General features: G+C 43.9%; 2 protein-coding genes across 5 annotated transcripts in view; one reads left to right on the forward strand and one right to left on the reverse strand.

Annotated features, from left to right (window-relative positions):
• The first annotated feature begins 5768 nt into the window (after window positions 1-5768).
• On the forward strand, window positions 5769-10458 carry NKX6-2 (NK6 homeobox 2). Its single transcript, XM_032799702.2, has 3 exons — window positions 5769-7564; window positions 8292-8464; window positions 9649-10458. The coding sequence occupies exons 1-3, from the start codon at window positions 7150-7152 to the stop codon at window positions 9895-9897; spliced, it is 837 nt and encodes a 278-aa protein (XP_032655593.1). The 5' UTR covers window positions 5769-7149; the 3' UTR covers window positions 9898-10458.
• Window positions 10459-17065: 6607 nt separating this feature from the next.
• The window catches only part of INPP5A (inositol polyphosphate-5-phosphatase A), a 427143-nt gene continuing 425313 nt past the window's right edge, over window positions 17066-18895 (reverse strand). For 2 of the 4 annotated variants that reach the window (XM_075072715.1, XM_032799699.2), the window contains one exon: window positions 17066-18688. In XM_075072715.1, the coding sequence (XP_074928816.1) occupies window positions 18542-18688 (147 nt within the window). In that variant the 3' untranslated portion in view covers window positions 17066-18541. Of the gene's footprint in view, window positions 18689-18783; window positions 18872-18895 lie in introns of all 4 variants that reach the window. The other 2 variants (XM_032799700.2, XM_032799701.2) reach the window with 2 other exon arrangements.

The following is an 18895-nucleotide window of genomic DNA, read 5'->3' on the forward strand; positions in this document are numbered from 1 at the left end:
GAAAGGGCTGAGGTTTGCCACAAAGTTGCTCGCCTGGGTCACGTTCTTTGGTCTCTCCTGGTGTTCATTTTGTTGGGGGATAAACCCTTGTCTAGCTACCTCGAGAGCAAAACACAGCCGCTGTCCTACCGTCCGAGCCGAAATGGCTTGTGCCCCCACCCTTCCGACTGACTTCAGCTGCGCCGCCAAGGCTGCGGGTTCCGGGCATTGATGGCTGTTACCTGCATCCCTAGGGGGGGTCTTCACAGGCAGATGCCTACACTGCAGCCCCCCCCACTGCAACTTCCCCTCTAGCCCAGCTAATCTACTGGCCCCGTTTGCTACGATTGCCAGACGTGGTTCTTTGATTAGTAACTTACTACCGCTTCAGGCTCCAACTGGGGAAAAATGGCAGAAATTTCATCACGTCTACCCCCACCCCCTCCCCATCCGCTAGCCCCTTCCTCAGTCTCGGGCTGCTACTCCCGTCTTCTCTCCTCGAGTTGCTCTGTTAAGCCCAGGAGTAGAACTAGGAGTACCGAGATGAAATTAATAACAGAAAAAAACAGGCTGGAACAAAACAAGAATCAGGGAAACCGTCGGAATAAGGAGATCTCAGAGTAGGGAAATTCACCTGACAGGAGTTATTTAAAACTCGACTGGCCGAAGTGCTGCGGACCCTGAAATACACAGCTTGAGGAAATCCCTCTGCTGGCAGAAGATGGGCTATTTGTTATATCAACGTTTCCCAGCGTCTATGTCTTGAACAGCAGGTGCGGATATGAACGTAAGGTGGATGTTTTACCACAGTAATCAGCTGTAAAACAGCTGACAAGGTTGATATTTACGATGCTACCATTAACAATCGAGGTTAACAGATAATTTAAATGCCTGGGGCTAGCTCCCAGCTCCCCTGGAGTTATTGCTTCAGCCTGTCTGCAGGCTCAGGAGGTTTTTCCTTTGCCTGTAGAAAAAAAAAAGGGGGGGGGAAACCCTAGAAATGTAGGGCCTGGCTGCACAGTAATACGATGGGGAGGGGGGCAGTTCCAGCTGGTGATTGAGAGGGGCTATCCCTGTCTATGAACTGGGAAATTGTCCTTCCGCACTCCAAAGCTGTAGCACAGACAGCGATGGAATTAGGATACGGATGGGGCTCAGCTCACTACAAGATGAACCCATGGTTTAATTAGGGGGGAATAATCCGACTGTAACTGAGTCTTCTGACACCAACATTTTTGTGGAGTAAATGCCTGGGAGTGGGGGGACCAAAAGCTTAAACTCTGCCCCAATTGACAGGGCCACCCAGGACGCTGCTGAGCGGGGTCCCCGCTTGGTTTTACTCTCAGTCAATGAGGGTTTTACCTGCTCCTGGCCTGCGGGACAAGGCAAGATTTAACAGGGGGGGAGGGGAAAAGGTGAATTTCCTAAAAGATGATTCTCAGAAGTTCTTTCCAGCGTTAAACCACCGAAAGACAGTGACAGGCTGCAGGGAATGAAAGAGAAGCTGTAAGAGCGGAAATCAACCACAGGTAGAGCTGGGGGGCGGCTTAAGGTCATGGGACATTTGGGGCCCTCCTTTGGCTCCTCTTGAACTACGGTTGCAAAATGTCAAGGCTTCAGTTCTTCACCCAGCCTTCCGCTTGCTCACTAGCTCTGCAAAATCTATTCCCGAGGCGTCGCGCTGCCAGGCCGTGGACTTTGAACTGATGCCGCTTTTTAATGTGTCCTATCTCATGGAAGCGCCAAAAGCAAAGATATAAAACATTGTAAAAGCAGTTTTATCACGCCGTGGGGTCTGCAGAGATGAGAGTCATATATTTCCTTCTAGAAAACTTCGGGGTATTAGATCGCACGAAAGTCAATAAACAGGACAAATGTACAATTAATGAGTAACAAGTGTCATTGATGACGGATATAAATTATTCTCAAAGCTCAGAGCAATGTTTTAGCGTGAAGACGAGGGGCTGTAAGGAGGATTTCTCATCTCGGTATTGGATTGTGTTTTATTTATGGCAGAATTTTAAAAGAACCCAAATGACAGGCGCAGGAAAGAGAGAGAGAGAAGAGAAAATTAGCAAAAACTATCATTTCATCCCTGTAAAACACGCATAAACTGTGATCGCTGGAAATAAACGTGTTTCCTTGTTGACAGTTTAAGAAGGAGCAATTGTGATCAGACGCTGGAAGAAACTTTTCACACCCACCGTGGCAGAATAAAAAGGGTGGTACTGGGAAATTTCAAGACATACATGATCTCCCAATTTCACCTTTGAATTCAAACTTACTGCCTACACCTGGGACATTTACAGAGCTTGTTTTGGCTTAAATGCTGACTTTACATTTTCATTTCAATCTAAGGCTGCCAAAGCAGTTGAGTCTTTGTATTTATGGGTGGGGGGAAGAAGGTTAGAAGCCGTGGAGAAAGGTAAAGTGCGTTAGATGTCATTACACTTCACACAGTCACCGATATTAGTCATGGGACCAGCCGGTCTGTGCACATTAGCAGCTGCGCGTGCAGGATGGGAGCGCTCAGTGGCAGTGGAAGTAGGCTGGAGGTAATAAAGTGAAAAGCCTGAACCTCCCAGCCTGGAACTATGAAGTGACGGTCAGGCTGAATCAGTCCATTCTTTCTTCACAAAGAACTGGCTGAAAAGGTCTCTGGGTTTGTTGAGCGTGGGGTGGTGCCCTGCTCTCTGCCTGGATGTGGGCTCTTTATGACACTAGTTGTCCCTGTGTCTCCTAAGGGGAGCTCTTCCCAACACAAGGCCAATTGTGACCGGGTTACAGAAAGCAGAAGATGTCAGAGCATCTGTCCCCTCTCTGTTAAGCGCTTTGTTTTCCTTCATTACTGTTTGCTGATGGGTTTGTCCCTGCTTGTTGCAAAATGGGAACAGAGTCTGCAGCTAGCCCGCACTCAGTGGAAGGTAAACTATTTCCTTTCTTTTAAGGGGACTCAACTTATGCATATGTGAGACCCGCCAAGGCTCTGTGAGTAAAATGGTAACTGACTACACAGCACACGGAGCAGTTCAGCGTTTCACACACTAACAATCGCAACCTGAAACGCTGGAGGACTCTAGAGACAACGGAAAACCATTGGCTGTTCTGTTGCTGGGTTTCGGTGATAACGTTGGCATCCCATACAACTATCTCCTCCTACAATGGTCCCGATATGTCCCGTCCCTTTTGTTGCACCTTCCTCCGAATTAAGCATGCTCCAGGGAAGTTTTTAAAGGGTTAAAATACAAAGGAACATGTGGGGATTAATGTGAACGCGGCAATTCTTTCTATAATCTACTCGGGGGTGGGGAAAAAAAATCCTGTCCCTATTTACTGTTCTATAGTGCACATGGGGACCCTGTCAAAACGCCCCTGGCCTTCGATCATCTGGATAAACGAGGAGATGGGGGTGATCTTTAATCCAAACTAAGGTACAAAGCAAGTGCGAATCCTCAGTGGAGCAAGCAAATTGAAAAGGGAAATGGGAACAGGGCTCTCCCCCTTGCTTCCACTTTAACAGGAAAATGCTTCGCTCTGCCCCAAGCGCCTGGACCAAAAGGCCAACTGGCCAGGGCAAGTGAGTCTCAGCACGAAGACCAGCCATGAGCGCACATTCTCAACGCCCGCTGCGCTGGGCTGAGCTCCTGGCTGATGTTCTAAAGGGCAGGTTCAGATCGGAGGGAGAGGATGGATGGTCACCAGGGCTTGTTTCCCTTCAAGCGATGTCGCTGAGATCCCTGCAAAGTGCGAAGGGACTCGGAATTGGAGCGCACTTATAGGTGTCAGTTTCTCTCCCAAGAACTAGAAAAGCAAGTGAGATGTTTCCTTTGTTAATCTGTCCTGTGTAATTAAAATAAATCCGGGAGACCTGGCGGTGATCTCTGCTCTCCAGGGAATTATAGTTTTCGGCCTGTATCTATTATTTTAATTAAAGCACGAGCCCCATCACCCGTGGGGCGGCTTTGCTATATTTTGCTGGAACTGAAACGGTCAGTTAATGAAAAATCGATATTCACAGAGGGGGAAATATCGGTTCCACTCCAGGCGAATAGCACCACTCGCCTATCATTTCAGGTCCCCCTCCACTGCTAAATACTGGAAATATATTTCTGCAATGGCTCAAGTGACTTTCATCTCCACAAATCATCTAAACCCTGAGGAGGCACTCTCCCAGCTAAATTCTGCCAGTATCAAAGTATCCAGCAATCACTGTAGTTGAGGAGCAAACTGAAGCCAGGTTGTTCTCTCACATGTATGATTATTTAAATGCTAGTGGGAGTGCGGGGGAGAGGGCAGGAAGACAAGATAAAAATCACACATCACTACAAGGGAAACAATCTTGCAAACTGAAGCCAGGTTGTTCTCTCACATGTATGATTATTTAAATGCTAGTGGGAGTGCGGGGGAGAGGGCAGGAAGACAAGATAAAAATATCAGAGAGAGAGCGAAACCCACCGCACAGGTAAAGGGGAAAAGAACACTGTAAAAGATTCTCTCCTTTAAGAAGACAAACACTTAACCAGTCACTTTTCGGAAAAGTCAGAAAGAATAATAAACCGCCTTAGCGCACCGGGCACCTTTAGCAAACCCAAACAGCGGGAGGAAAAAATGATCAATTCATTCTCAACGGGAATCAAATCCGGGACCTCGTCAAGCGGATTTAGGAATCTTTACAGCTTAGATATGAATTTTCAGTGCATGATGCTATATGAATATAAATTTCCTCCGTACAATCCTTTAAGCACCAAACAGCAAAGCCTGAACCTAGAATGTAGTTGTACCCTATTCAAAGAGCTGAAAGAAGATGACATTCACCGTCTCTTTTTAAATACAAATTCTAATTATAGTATTTATAAACCATATGACCCGGGATACAAAGCTGATGACACTCTAAAGAGGCCTTAACAAACAATTTCACTGTTTTTTTCAGCTCCTTGGAAATATTATGTACAATGGTATGCAGACCAGGATGGATAGATAGTGAGAATACAACGTCAGAGTGGCTAAAATAAAGATAATTGGTCTAGTCGAAGTTTTTAATTCCAGAAATGTATTTTAATATAATCAAGGTAGCAATTTCAAGATAAACAACTACTTTTCAACTGTTATATGATCATACATTTAATTACTGCATTTAATACGTTTAATAAATTAAAGTATACACTTAATAGTATTTCTATTTAAATGTATATGTTATTTATTTATTTAATAATAATAATCATTTGCTTCATTTGGAAATTCATAGATATCTTTTAAAAAACTTTAGAACGTTTCACTTCCCTGTTAGCTATAGTTCACACTATTCCTTTGCTAATAATGTATCCACAACTTACGTGAAAAGTCATTTAAAAATAAACTAAGAAATCACCCCTTTAAAAAAATCCCTCCAAATGTATTTTCCAGCAATATGGCACCTACTCATTTTTTCATGTTCGTAACAACTAAGAATGTTTTCGATTAAGAAATAATCTTTGACAAGGTTTATATTTCTGCTAATGCACTGTAAAATATTGCGAGTTCACGTATAAAGCACGTTTATTATTTAAGATACATTCTTTCAGTTTGAACAGCAGACCACATGCAGCCACCAGTTCTTAAGCGGACGTCCCCACTGATTTCAGTGGAGAAGTCTGTTTAAACCCCGATGGCAGGAGGTGCTATCAAACTTAATCCTAAACTATAATACTTTAAAATGCTTTCAAAATTCAAAAATAATATATAGTGAGCAGTTTAGAGAGTATAGAGAACTAATTAGCAGTTAAATAGAGAGTAGTGCATTGAAAACTAATTATCAGGTAAACAGCATTCAAAAACCCACACTGAACCGGTATAGTTGCCTGTGAGTTACAATCGGCCCAAACTGTAAATGACAAAAGAACCACGAGAGCGTATTTCACTCTCAAACAGAAAGCCCGCCTCGCTCGGTTAGTTAAAAGTCTGGTTCTTCTGCTTTAAAAGCCTTTCTACAGATACCAATGACAGCTAAGAAGCTCGTTCTAGGTTACGGGGTTGTAGTGCTGTAGAGATAATAAGATCTACATTTTATATCAAAGAGAACGCTGGGCACAATCCGCTGCACATTTGTGAGCAATCCTAGTTAGCAATCGAACAGTTAGAATTGACAGTCTGTGTGACAAATGTAAACAGTCTGGAGTATTGTTTAGTCTGAGCATCAAGGGGAAAAGGCAAATCTAATGCTCAGATACCTGGTGTGATACTTTTTTATTAGCTCCTATATTTAGGTTCTACGACTTCACTAAATATTTTGAACAGAGAAAAAATAACAGAAAAATAAAACTAACGAAGTTGTAATTTGTTGTTGTTGTTAGTTGGTTTTCTATGAATCAGGGTTAAACTAATGCATTAGTAATTTGATCTCAAAATCTGCATTATTTCGATCTGATAAAATGTGTGCTCATATTTTTTGTTCTGATTCCCTTCTAAAGCTTTAGCCTAACTAAATTCCCATTCAATTGGATTTATTTAGTCGTTTGAAAGATAAATCAGTGGGTAAATTTACAGCCATTTAAAGTACCTTGACTTTATAATAAAATCTTCATTTAGTGTTGCTCTTCTCCAGAATGACGTTGATGCAAAGTGGAGGACCAGCGTGCCAATCCATTGGCCAATCCGAGCTGCTCCTGAAGAGGGTTCGTCCAATCAGAGAGCGCGCCTTGCAGGTGGCTGTGCGGTTATCTGTGCATCTTGTACAGCTCTGGTCTCAGCTCTGAGTCAATTTCACCGGGAAGGAACTCTGCCTGTAACTACCAAAAAACAAACAAAAAAATCATCAAAACCACCCGCCCTTCCGAATCCTCTGATTTCCTAGTGGATTTTCAATCGGGGCTCAGCAATCAAAGTCGTCCAGGGACACTGCCAGCTGAAGTCTGTTTTGACCGAGACTTTGCCTCCCTGTGCTTTGCAATATTTTCCTGCCTCATTTTTGTTTTCCTCCTGACTGAAACTTTACAGTGTGCATTGCTGCAGCTGCAGATCCTGGCAGAGCCCAGGCGATCGCTTGCTACTCAGCACAAAACTTTGTTACTGACTGGTATTTTGATTTTTTTTTTTTAAGACTAACGAGCCCGTGGCTGGCGCTGCTCGTGTGGGTTAAGAATAAAACAGCTGGCTTTTTTATACATCTATATATAGATTTATTGATGATCACAAATGTTAGCTGTGGGGCAGATGGATACTAATCGCCAGAGTGCATTTGTTCTGAGCAGTACACCGCTGGCTGCTCTGCATAACATGGCTGAAATGAAGACGTCTCTATTCCCCTACACCCTGCAGAATCCCTCCAGCTTCAAAGCACCAGCCGTGGGCGGACTGAACACACAGATCCCCTTAGGGACTCCGCACGGAATAAGCGACATCCTGGGAAGACCTGTTGGAACCACCACCAATCTCCTCACCGGGCTGCCCCGGATTAATGGACTGGCTACTTCAGCAGGGATGTATTTTAACCCTGCAGCTGTGTCCAGGTACCCAAAGCCCTTGGCAGAGCTGCCTGGGCGACCTCCTATTTTCTGGCCGGGAGTTATGCAGGGATCTCCCTGGAGAGATCCGAGAATCGCCTGTCCTGGTAAGTGAGGGTGCATCTGATCCTAGAAGGGAGCAGGAAGTGATGGGGGGAGGCGTTGAAGGATCCAATACATTTGTGTGTGGGAGAGTTTGTTTTTGAATTTTTTTTTTGTCTGTCGTGAAATCAGACTTTTTATTAAGGCCCCTTTGGTAAAGGTAATTTTGAAATCCGCCTCCTCACCCGGTAGTGTTTTCTACTGTCTGGCTGCGCTAGGAGATTGTAGAGGTCCCTTTTTGAGTCAGGATCTTTCTCGATTTCTTAGCTACAAAGGCAAAGATGTGGACCTATCATAACTATCTAATCTGGTGCTGCAGGTGGGAAATACCATTGACAACAGCGGGTGGATAAAGATGTAAACCTGCCTGTGATACTGAGCAGTATAGACTTATAAACACAGGGGCATGTTGCACTCAGAATTGCAATACATGAAACAGTATCATAACCTCACACTGTTCATTGTAATAAACTAAAAACTGCAGCCTAACTTCATCACAACATGTCTCATTATCATTTAAATGCCGTTTCAGCAGTTTCGTGGTGTCATTTACAATACGATTCTGCTAAATATTACAGGGCGAAATCCTGCTCCCGGTTACATGGGTTGAAATCCGGAGTAACGTGATTGAAACCAAGGGGATTTTTTTCGTTTTATATTGGAGAACAGATTCTCGCACTGAAATTAGATGTAGTCTCTAGTAACTGACTGGACATTTTCTTCTGTTTGCAGCCCAGACTGGAATGGTTCTGGACAAAGATGGAAAGAAGAAACACTCAAGACCAACTTTCTCAGGGCAGCAGATTTTTGCTTTGGAGAAAACGTTTGAACAAACTAAATATTTGGCAGGACCTGAGAGAGCTCGTCTGGCCTATTCGTTAGGAATGACAGAAAGTCAAGTTAAGGTAAGAAGCTCCGTTTTACACACCAGAATCGTCTCTGAGTAAAGATTATTTTACTAATGGATTCACAGATGTTGAAAGATGAAACTGGCACGTAACTGAAGTATAACTGCTTCTTCAACTCACAATTTACTGAATTAACAGACCCTGAGGGAGTATTAAAATTACGACAGGAAATATAACCTAAAGTTCTGATTTACTTTAATCGTAACAGTAATATTTTATTTTCTGGACAACACGATCATAGCTTTTCACATTTGGTTTAATTCCTTACAATGATGCAAACATATTAAAAAACGCTTCCAGGTTATTTATAATTAAAATAATATTTTATATGTAATAGATTTTACCTTTGTGTTTTAAAGTTCTTTTGCATTGTCTTAAATATACAGAGTCCTTAGCTTTGCAAATCAGTTACAAACTACTCCAGGGAAATGACTGCACATTTCTCAATATTCCAATAAGTTCCGTGTGGGATATTAGACATGTGTACATTTTGTTTAAACATAGTAATAATGGGAAATAGTTTGGCAATGTTGGACTATTGTATGCTGGGTTATAGATAATTTGACCGTGAACTATTTTCTTGGCCATTCGCTTTTTAAAAGAATATTATTCTCCGATGCTACCAAAATTCCATTTGAACAACAATTAATTTTGGCTTCATTGTAACAAAAGGGAAGTTAGGAATAGGACACTATATTCCTTCGCCTGACATTGTTAAACCATACAGATTCAATTTGAATGAGCTGTGTTATGCAGCGGCAGATGCAATTACTTCACACAAGCATACAGATTTCTCTACAGCTATCCTGTTGCAGTCGTCAGTTTTTAATACTTTTATGTACAGTGTTTGGCCTTTATGTTATTGTTTGAGAGTCAAAAGTGATGACCCCCTTTCTTATAAAGGGGTTGAATTTTTAATAGTACATAAACGATCCTGCTATCTTGTGAGACGGAACCAGTGATGTCAAAGGCCTATACACGGCGGTAGGCACCCAACTTTACTGTTTAAACAGGAACAGCCCAGGGCAAGCAATATTCCAGAGGGAAAGTGAAACCAAGTTTTCTGAAAGGCGCTCTATATGTGTATGGAGGGAGGGTTGCAAATCTGCAGGAGGAGGGGATGCTGGAAGGAGACTTACAGCTAAGGGTCCCCCCCCCCTCTTCTACCGGGTCTCCAACAGGTGTGGTTCCAGAACAGAAGGACGAAATGGAGAAAGAGGCACGCAGCAGAAATGGCCTCAGCTAAGAAAAAACACGATTCAGAGACGGAGAAGCTGAAGGAGAGCTCAGATAATGAGGACGATGATGAATATAACAAACCTCTGGACCCCAACTCAGACGATGAAAAAATCACGAGGTTATTGAAAAAGCACAAATCCACAAATTTACCCCTCATCAGCCCCTGCAGTAACAACTCGGATACTTTGTGATGAAGGGCAAGAGCCCCTAGCCAACAAGACTGACTGCTCCCTAAGGCGCTTTACAAAAGCTGAAATAACCAGGGTATAAACATTATAAAGAAGAATTGTAACTGGATGTTTAAAAGTGATGTGTTGTACAGCCTAAGATGTATGTGAAATGTATATATTTTTTACAGAATAAGTTATGAAATTATCTTTCTTCTCATTGATGTAAATTGCAGAGGAATCTTTCCAACGTTCCTTTATCTGGTTTCTTTTTACTTTCTCCCCCCTCCCCCTCGTCTTTCTTGCCAATTTCCTGCTCCTAACAATCAGATTTTGTTACTGTTTTGTATGGATCACCGACTGCAACTCAGCCACTTTGTATATAGGAACTTTCAGATTTTTGTGATGTATATTTCTAGTGTAAAAAATGGCTCTTATTTCGCCCCTCTCCTCTCATTGAGCGTTTTGGCAGTTTTAGTTTCTTGCTCGCTACGGATTTTATGCTCTATCACATAAAAAAATCAACCAAAAAGACAGACGAAACTGGACACTGGAGTTTAAATTGGATTAAAACTATTGCCTCCACGCCGGTTGGAAAGACTTTGTATAAATCAATAAATTATTTAACAAGCTTCTCCTTTGGCGCGTTTCCCCGATTTTTTTGTTTCATTTTACCTTTTCCATCTCAGCCCCATGTAGGTCACAATAAGTAGGGATTTTAACCCCCCTGGGGTAGTTGGGGTCCCGCCTCAGCAAAGGAGAGGGGGGTGTTGCATGGTGTTAACTGAAGTCAGGCCCAACGTGTGTCTGGGGGGGGCAGTAATTTGTTGTTCTAGAAGCGAAACTGTTTTAGCGCGTGGCTTGTGGGTTTGTTTTGAAATCTCAGCCGGGCCCAGTAATATTTCGAGGATTTATTGGGGCGGGGGGGAGAGAAGAGGTTGGAGTTAGAAGCTCGCCCAACTGTTGCAGGGTAACTTCGCGGTGCGGTGTCTCGGGGATGGGAACGTTTTCAAGTGGCTCGCGCGTCCCAACTGAGCTCCAAAGCAAGAGATTCAGTCGGCTCCTTTGCCCCTGTCCGGTCCGGAGCGGCTCCTCTCACAGTTACCCGAAATCAGAGCGAAGCCCGCCGATGAAAGGAGCCCGAGTAGGAAGCCAGGGGTGGAATCGGGGTGTAACCCTGACTATATAGCTAATGCGCTGCCCCTGTGGAGGCTGGGGTGGCAAGAGCTTGCCCGAGCGCTTATCCTGGCCAGTGCTTTCATTGTGTGTGAGAAATAGCAGCAGGTCACCATCCCGTTTAATCGTTGGCGGAGTTAATGGCTTGGTTTTTGTGTTTCTTTTCATTAAACCCTAATGCACCAGATGAAACGCGCGAGGGAACTAACCCCTGGCCCTGGGCTCCCAGAAGCCAGCACCAAGGAATGCAGGGTCGGGCCTTACTCCTGCCACCGGCCTTTCAGGCCCGCCGCGGGTGGGCTTAGGGCCCCAAAGTCACTGGTTACGATCATTGCTGGGAGCAGAGCGGTTTGCAGAAATAACTCCCTGGCAGATTCAACCTCCGTGCTTGGGCTTGAGGTTAGTGTTTCAAAAGTAGCTGCCTTTAGTGAGAAGCTGAAAAGCTCAAAGAATAGTCTCAGCCACCTACCAATTGTTGCTTCCTCTGCAAAACCGGCTGGCTCTGATTTGTTATTAATATTTTAAATCCCTTGTAAATGTACCCGAAGGAAAGAGGTTAGAGGATCTGAACTTGTGATCCGAGCTAGACTTTGCTAACTGGTTTTAGAGCTTATTTTGTAAGAACTAAGAGCTCTGCGCATCTGGGGGGAAACAAGCCAACGGACAGAGACAAAGACACAACTTTCTCCAACTCTGTGATTGTTTTGTAAATCACCGATTTGCAATTGTTCACCGCTTTCTGTGCCTTTTCTTTTTTCCAAACTTGCTGCTGCTGAACGTGCGGAGCACAGTGCTGGAAAAAGCAGGCCCGTGGGGGAAGGGGCTTGCTCAGGTTTGGCTTGCCAGGAACTAGGAAGTTCCTTTCCGCGGTTTCCTGGCCTCTCAGGCCATGAAAAATATTCCATTAAAATAGAGTAAGCAAATGTGAGGTCCCTTAGCCGAGCCAGGGGAGGTGGGGGGCGAAGGGTGCACCTGGTTCGGGCATAGAAGGGAAAAATCACACCGGACCCCGAAAGAAAGAGGAACCCAGATTCCCAGGATGGCATGAGCGGGAGGACGAGTTATGTCCACTACGTATGTATACATTAATTGTCACACACCTGTTCAGAAAAACTCGGCCGTTTGTCTTCGGTGAAGGCACCAAACACCACATTTCCTGACTGCTAACGGGGGAGCGCACACCAGTTGCAAAACTTAAAATGTGTCCCTGGCACATATCAAAAGAAAGAAGGAACCTATCTTTCCAATGTATCTGCACTCCGAAGGAGGAGGGTGTATTAACTCTCTTTCTTTTATATATATAACCGAAAACACCCTACAAGCAGCTACCAAACTACGTATTTAACAGCTACCTTCTAGGGAGAGAGAGATGCAGTATAAGATGTTGTTTTTCCAACAGTAAGTGGTAAGCATCTGTTAGATTCACGTAGGCTCTTAACGTCCGCTGTTATCTTGACACCATCCCAGAGGCAGAAGCTTACAGGGCCAACTTTTTGACCTTACTAGTGGAACGGTAGAAATAGGATTTATTGTATTTCTTTTTGGTGCTATCTTTATCGGAAACCAGTGGGCAGTGAAAGCTAGCAGCTGTGTCTTTCCAGCTAATCGGTGATTTTTATTTAGAGGACACCGATTATTCGACAAAATATGTAAAATTTTGGTTTGGACAATTCAGAAGTGGTTAGGGAGGAAAGGACTAGCCGCATCAAACCTGTGGGCGGGAGAAAGATGCTCCCACAGCAGTTCAGTGACTGCTTCGTGAGGACATGATAAGCAGAGTTTTCGCTTTTTGTAACTGGGCTCTGTGAGCATTCAAGGGCCTTAAGAGTCCAGGCCAGTTTCATTGTTAGTTGTTGTATTTTTTAATGAATGAGACATTCTTTCTGCTTCTCAGCTGCTGTTTTGCAATCTGAGCAAATGCAATAGGCTACACAGAAAGCCAAGCAAGGCCCTTCTTTACTTGCCAGGCAGCAGAAAAAAGAAAAGAAAACCCGTTTCCAAACACTGGGAGTCCTTAAGTTTTCCCTGCGATGATTCAGTCCCTGATCACTTTAAAGGAAGCCACTTGGATTGGAGCAGTGTCTGCAAGCGCTTTAGCGCCAACTAAAGGGGTTTCTCCAGCATTAAAGCCGGACCGTTTAAAGCATCGTAACAGGGGCCTCTTGTGAGACCCCACAGCTAAATACGCCTTGGCTCAGAGCTGGCGTTTGGGCCCCAGCCCGCGGCCCACTGGGCTTTTGACTGAGCGAGGCCTCTGGGATCGGGCCCTTCGTGAATCTCTTCACATCTCACCCCCAGGCAGCAGCAGCATGAATTGGGCCCCGCCGTTAAAGCAAGAGTTGTGTCCAGGCGCGAGCCTGCGCCGCCCGGCCGGTTCCCACCCTTCCCGAGCCAAGCAGCCGCGGGAGCCTTTGAGCGCCCCGCTCCGCCGGCAGGAGCCTCCCAGTAGGTGCGGCCTCGCGAGCCCAGCGCTGGGGGTCTCTGCGCCGCCGGGCAAGGACGTCTCCGGACCAGACTCGGGCTCGGCGACCCCGCAGGCCGCCCCGGACGGGCAGCGGGGTTGGGGCCCTGGAGGCCTGACGGCTGAACACGCGCCCCAGGAGCAGCGCCCGGCGGGGCTCCGGCCTCAGCCGCAGACCTGGAGAAGGGGGGAAGCCGCCGCCTTGCGCGGATCTTCGGCAGGGGCAGATTCACCTCCCTGCGCCCCTCTCTTGGGGCGGGGAACGCGGCCCGCGCCCCCCCTTCGGAAAGGAACGAGCCGAGAGCCGGGGGGGCCGCCTTTGGCCCGGTCCCAGCCGCCTCTCCTGCCCCGGGGCTGGGCGCCGCAGCTCCCCGCCGGCCCCGAGCGGCTCTCGGTTCCTTCTGACAGCGGAGCAGATTGATGGCTCGGAGGCGACACGTGGTGCCGGGGAGTTTTGTGTTTTCAGTGCGAGGAGCGGAGTCCGGAGCCAGCCCGGCCCCCCAGCACTTGTCATACCCCCGCCCAGGCCCTGGGCCTCGCTCCGGCACAATTGCCTTGGGAGCCCCGGCCCGAGTAAAGGCCGCGGAGTGGCTCAGGCCCGACCCCGGGAGAGGCTCAGCGGCCTGTTGAGTGTCCCACGTGGGCCCGTCTCTTCAGCACGTTGCTGCTCGGACCTGGGCTGACGTCGGCTGTGGCCGCTCTTACTCCTCGGAGACCTCTGAGGTCCAGCAAGCTCCCTTTGAAGGAAGACGCCTGGCTGCAGCCTGCAGGCCAGTCGCCCCACGTCTGTGCACGGAGCAAGCGCCCCAGCTGTTCTAGCGGGGTGCGTAACCACTCGTTTTAAGCTGGGGGGGGGGGAAGACCGCGTGCAGCTTTTGTCTGCTTCCATCCAAACCAGGCGGAGCGAGAGATCTTAACTCGGCCCTCACCGCAGAAGTCACAGCAGGATCTGCAGCTTTAGAGGAGCTGGCATGTCCTCAAGGTGTACTGCAAAGCCCCCTTTCTGTCGGTTTCTCTGAGCGCTAAGGAGGGCCGGGCAACGTCCCCAGCTGAGGGGCAAGCACGCTGTGGCCAATGCCAGGCAGACCATGTCTAGGAGCGGCTAGCGCCCTTTCCATGGCTAATAAACCACCTAAAATGGCATTACAAGGGAGACCTCAAACGATATGTTTAAAACTGAAAGCCCAATAAGTATTTTCTCAAGACACTAACTTCTTATCAGGTAATTGACAAACCAGAGCTTCCCAAAAGAGAAGAGTGAATTGATTTAAATGTTAGAAAGAAGCGATACAGTCGTTAACCTAAAAACACATTTCCTCTCTCACTAAAAGGTGGCTGAACTAAGCCCAGAGCCTGCCCTTCTCCACCCTCTCCTAGCAAGCCTGCTGCAGCTAGATCAGGGGCATAGTAGGAGCCACTTATCTGTGGATAGTTTACGTCTTTACCCAACAGTCAATTAGACATATCATTCAGCTATACCACAAGTGCAGCCCTCTTTTGACAGGTTAGCATGATTCCCCATGTTGTCTTTAATTGACAATGTTGTAGAAAGGCTAAAGGTTCATTAATACATTATCCTGTCCCCTGCAAATGTGGCCTGACCAGGGAAGAAATTTAGGGCTGCTACTGAAGGCAAGTACCCAGCGTGTACTGTTTGCTCTTGTATTTTCATATTTACTCGGTTTACTGTGATCTTTCAGTCCTTGTTTCCTTCCTCATGTTTCATACTTTGATGTGCTTCCAATTTGATAAATACCTGATGGAAAGAGCTGCAATCCTGCTTCAGAGAGCCCGATGGGATTTCACCTTTGCACTTACTTCTCAGATGGCAACACCTTTCCCAAGGAAAGACAGAAAAGCTAAAATTCCAGAAGGCTACTTCACTTTACTGGGACACATTGATCTCTTCTTTCCTCAGCGCAGAAGCTGCTTAGCCACCTACCAGCCCTAATTATCAGCTCTCTGGTGATTGGCTGGAGCTGCCTCAGAACGTTCACACAAAGATTCAGGGGGTGTCGCTTCAGGGTTTGGGAGGAGGCCGATTTATTTCATTCTGACTTCTAATGCATCGGAGTCTTTCTGCCAGGGCAGCTAATTATTCTAGGAGCAGTCCTGTACATTCCTATTCAGGCCAAAGGTGCCACTGAAGGCAATAAAGGTTTGAAGGACTAGGCTCTATTTGTCTATATTTACAAATCAAGTTCAGAAAAATCCTTAATTTGGCCCCCAGTGTGTTTTGAATACACATGAATGTGAAGGGTAGTGCCTGCTTCATTACAACTGGAACTACAGGGACAAATCTAAGCATATTAATTGATTGCTAAGGGAAAGTGACAGGATTATAAAACCTCCTATAGTTAAGAGGCCAGCCTGAATTCTTACAATTGTTCCTCTACTAACTTTATTTTTAATTAACTGAGCTTCAAGGTTCCCAGAAATATATATTCAGTTATTTGTATCTTTCTATAGATCAAGGTAGCTTTTAACCCATCAAACTGACCAAGAGCAAGAGGTATTTAACCTCTCCATTCATAACAATCTGTTGTTATTTCTACTAACTATAATGGGATTGCTGGGAACACAACACTACATTGGCCTGATCGGAACAGTCTATATTCTATAATATTAAATTAATAGTCCCACTAGAGCGAAATTCTCCATTGCAGAAATCAATATTCAGATTAAAACACAACAATAATTATACAATCAATGTTGCATATTAAAAAAAAAAAAGAGGTTACATACTGAAGTTAGTATTTAATGAATACTGTGACTTTAGCAGCGTTAATGCCATGAAGGGGAGAACATACAATTCAGTGAATGTGTAATTTGATAGAAAACCTTAGGTAAATACAAAATATTTTACCACAAACTATTAGGCTTTCAAGATATTATTCAAGAAGAGGAATTCCTATTGGGGATCTTTCTTAAAACTTACTACATGGGACACACAAATTTGAGAGATCATGCTTCCAATTTTTTAAACACTGAAATTGCATTTTATGAATGTTGTTGAATTAATTTTGTTGAGAATTTCTCGAGTCAACAGGTTACCCTACTAGGTACTCTGTATGGCTGTTTCTTCTTTAGATGCCTTAGAATTCTTTATGGTCCCACAGTTTATCATCTTAACTAGTGGATATATATAAAGAACTCTTTAGTTTTTTCCCCTTTTTTTAAGAGGCAGCATTATTTTTTATGACAAGAGAGCTCAGGAAAGAGCATGTAGACCAGTATCTATAAAACGCTCAGGGGCTAGCAGTTTAAAGATCCTGGTGGTTTTGGTATATTAGGAGTAGCTATAAATACACTGTTATAGTCAGATTAACAATTGATAATAAAAGAATCCCACATTTTAAAGTGCAATCAGTCTGTTAAATATCTTCTTCTCACTTTGTATTGTGTTTCAATGTATACACAAAAATGCAACTTATTATCTGCCTAGGTTTTCAGACAAAAAAAAGAATTGAGTCAATTAGCTGAAAATTAAGAGGACAACAACTTCATATTTCTGCATAATCTTCACACCGAAAATTAAAGGGACAGACACAGTCATTTTTCATTATGATCAGATTTATTGCTTGAGAACCAGAGTACTCATTTCTAAAGGCCTTCAAAGTTACCATGAGTTGAATCTCTATTCGTGTTAAATAGAATTACCGGGTGGTTATATTGCAACATGGCACATTGACATTACAGAGCTGCAGAAACCCTATGAACAACAGTACTTAATACAAACCCAGACTGTATTATCGTGAAAACAAATTCTGCAAGCGGACATCAAATCATTTTCAATGGTAGTGATTTATACCAAAATCAAGCATCAATCTAATGCCATCACACAGTCCATGAACTCTGTAGTGTTCTAAATTAAATCAATAAAACATACATTTGTGTTTCATCAACAGACTCTCTAATCACCTTTTAATGTTGTACTTAGTGGTGGGAGAAAAATGTGCATAACAAGGTTATGTTGCAGGTTGCACAAAGCTACTAACTAAGAAAATTTACAGTCCTTTTCGCTAACACTTTGTATAAATACAGTCTGTGTTGGGTGCAGATGCTATCTGAAACAGACTTCTAATTTTCTTCTCCCATGTTGTTATTGTTTTAATATACAATACTCGGCACCATAAAACAGTAACAAAAGACAGACAAAAACAGTTTACAAAATTCTTGAAAGGTACACCCAAACCTAACTAGAGACTTCACATTCAGTCCTTAATAGTACTTAGAAAGAAGGTATTATAGGAGTAACAAAGTGAAACTGCTAATATATGTGCTATATAGTATACTATATATCTGTATTGATGATGGCACTGCTATATATTATTTGTTTTATAAATGCTGATTGTTGATGTACACTTAACTAAAACTGCTAGACTCCAACACTAATTGCTGATATGGCACTCTCAAGCAGTCATAATGGAAAGTACATTTAGCATACGTTTTGGTAAGGTTTATAAATTATTTATATATCTGTGTATATACACACACACACACACACACACACATATAAACACACACATATGTATGTATAGAAAGCAGCTGCTGTGTGACTCAAAACCATGTTACATGGCAGAATAGTAAATAACATGAGAAAAAATCTATAAAAAAATGAAAAACAAACAAAATTCTAAATCTAAAACAAACCATAAGCCTTGGTCAATGAAGAAAATACCATTTAAAACCATCAAAATCTCTATCTATATACTCCAATGTACAAAACCCCCAAATGGTACAGATATATAACGTTAGGCATGACACCTTTAAAAGTTTAAAATGTGCTGAAGTAGCTTTTCCACATTGACAAACACTTATTAAAAGTTGAAAATTGTGAAATCTAAAATACAGAACATCTCTGCTGTCTATTAGAGTTTTGGCAACAGAACCGTGACATATTTTTATATATATATATATATATATAAAAATAATTCCACATTTCTACTTGATGTCACATGAACATACAAGACAGTGAGGTATGTGAGGCTTTTCCCGAACAGAGTCCAGATGCTGAAGCATAGTGTACGATCAGCAGTCTAAAAATGTGGCACTCAAGACTTGATTTATCAATACAGCTGTTAGGATTATGCATTTCAGTATACTGCTTATTCTTTCCTCCTCCATGCTACAGGGTGGTTTCACGAAAGATCTTCTCATTTCGAGGGCATCTTTTTCCTGTTGCAGAATTGGCATTTTTTAAAAAGAAAAATAAACACAAAGGGGAAATGATGTAGAAAATATAAACAAAGGGGAAAAAAAATGATATTTACCACCACATCACTGCACGACACAACACTTGTGCACATTTGCAATAGGTTTACCTGCCCCAGCAGCTATTCGAAAGGACAGGAACACAGGCTGCAGCAAGTTAGGGAGAAATAG

Source organism: Chelonoidis abingdonii, chromosome 15 (assembly GCF_003597395.2).
Source record: "Chelonoidis abingdonii isolate Lonesome George chromosome 15, CheloAbing_2.0, whole genome shotgun sequence".
Lineage (NCBI taxonomy): Eukaryota > Metazoa > Chordata > Testudines > Testudinidae > Chelonoidis > Chelonoidis abingdonii.

Bases quoted from the DNA above. Each gene is read 5' to 3' on its own strand.
- NKX6-2 (XM_032799702.2), top strand. From the start codon at position 7,150: ATGTTAGCTGTGGGGCAGATGGATACTAATCGCCAGAGTGCATTTGTT. The intron at 7,565-8,291 runs GTAAGTGAGGGT...TTCTGTTTGCAG, and splicing joins TCCGAGAATCGCCTGTCCTG to CCCAGACTGGAATGGTTCTG. The intron at 8,465-9,648 runs GTAAGAAGCTCC...GGTCTCCAACAG, and splicing joins TGACAGAAAGTCAAGTTAAG to GTGTGGTTCCAGAACAGAAG.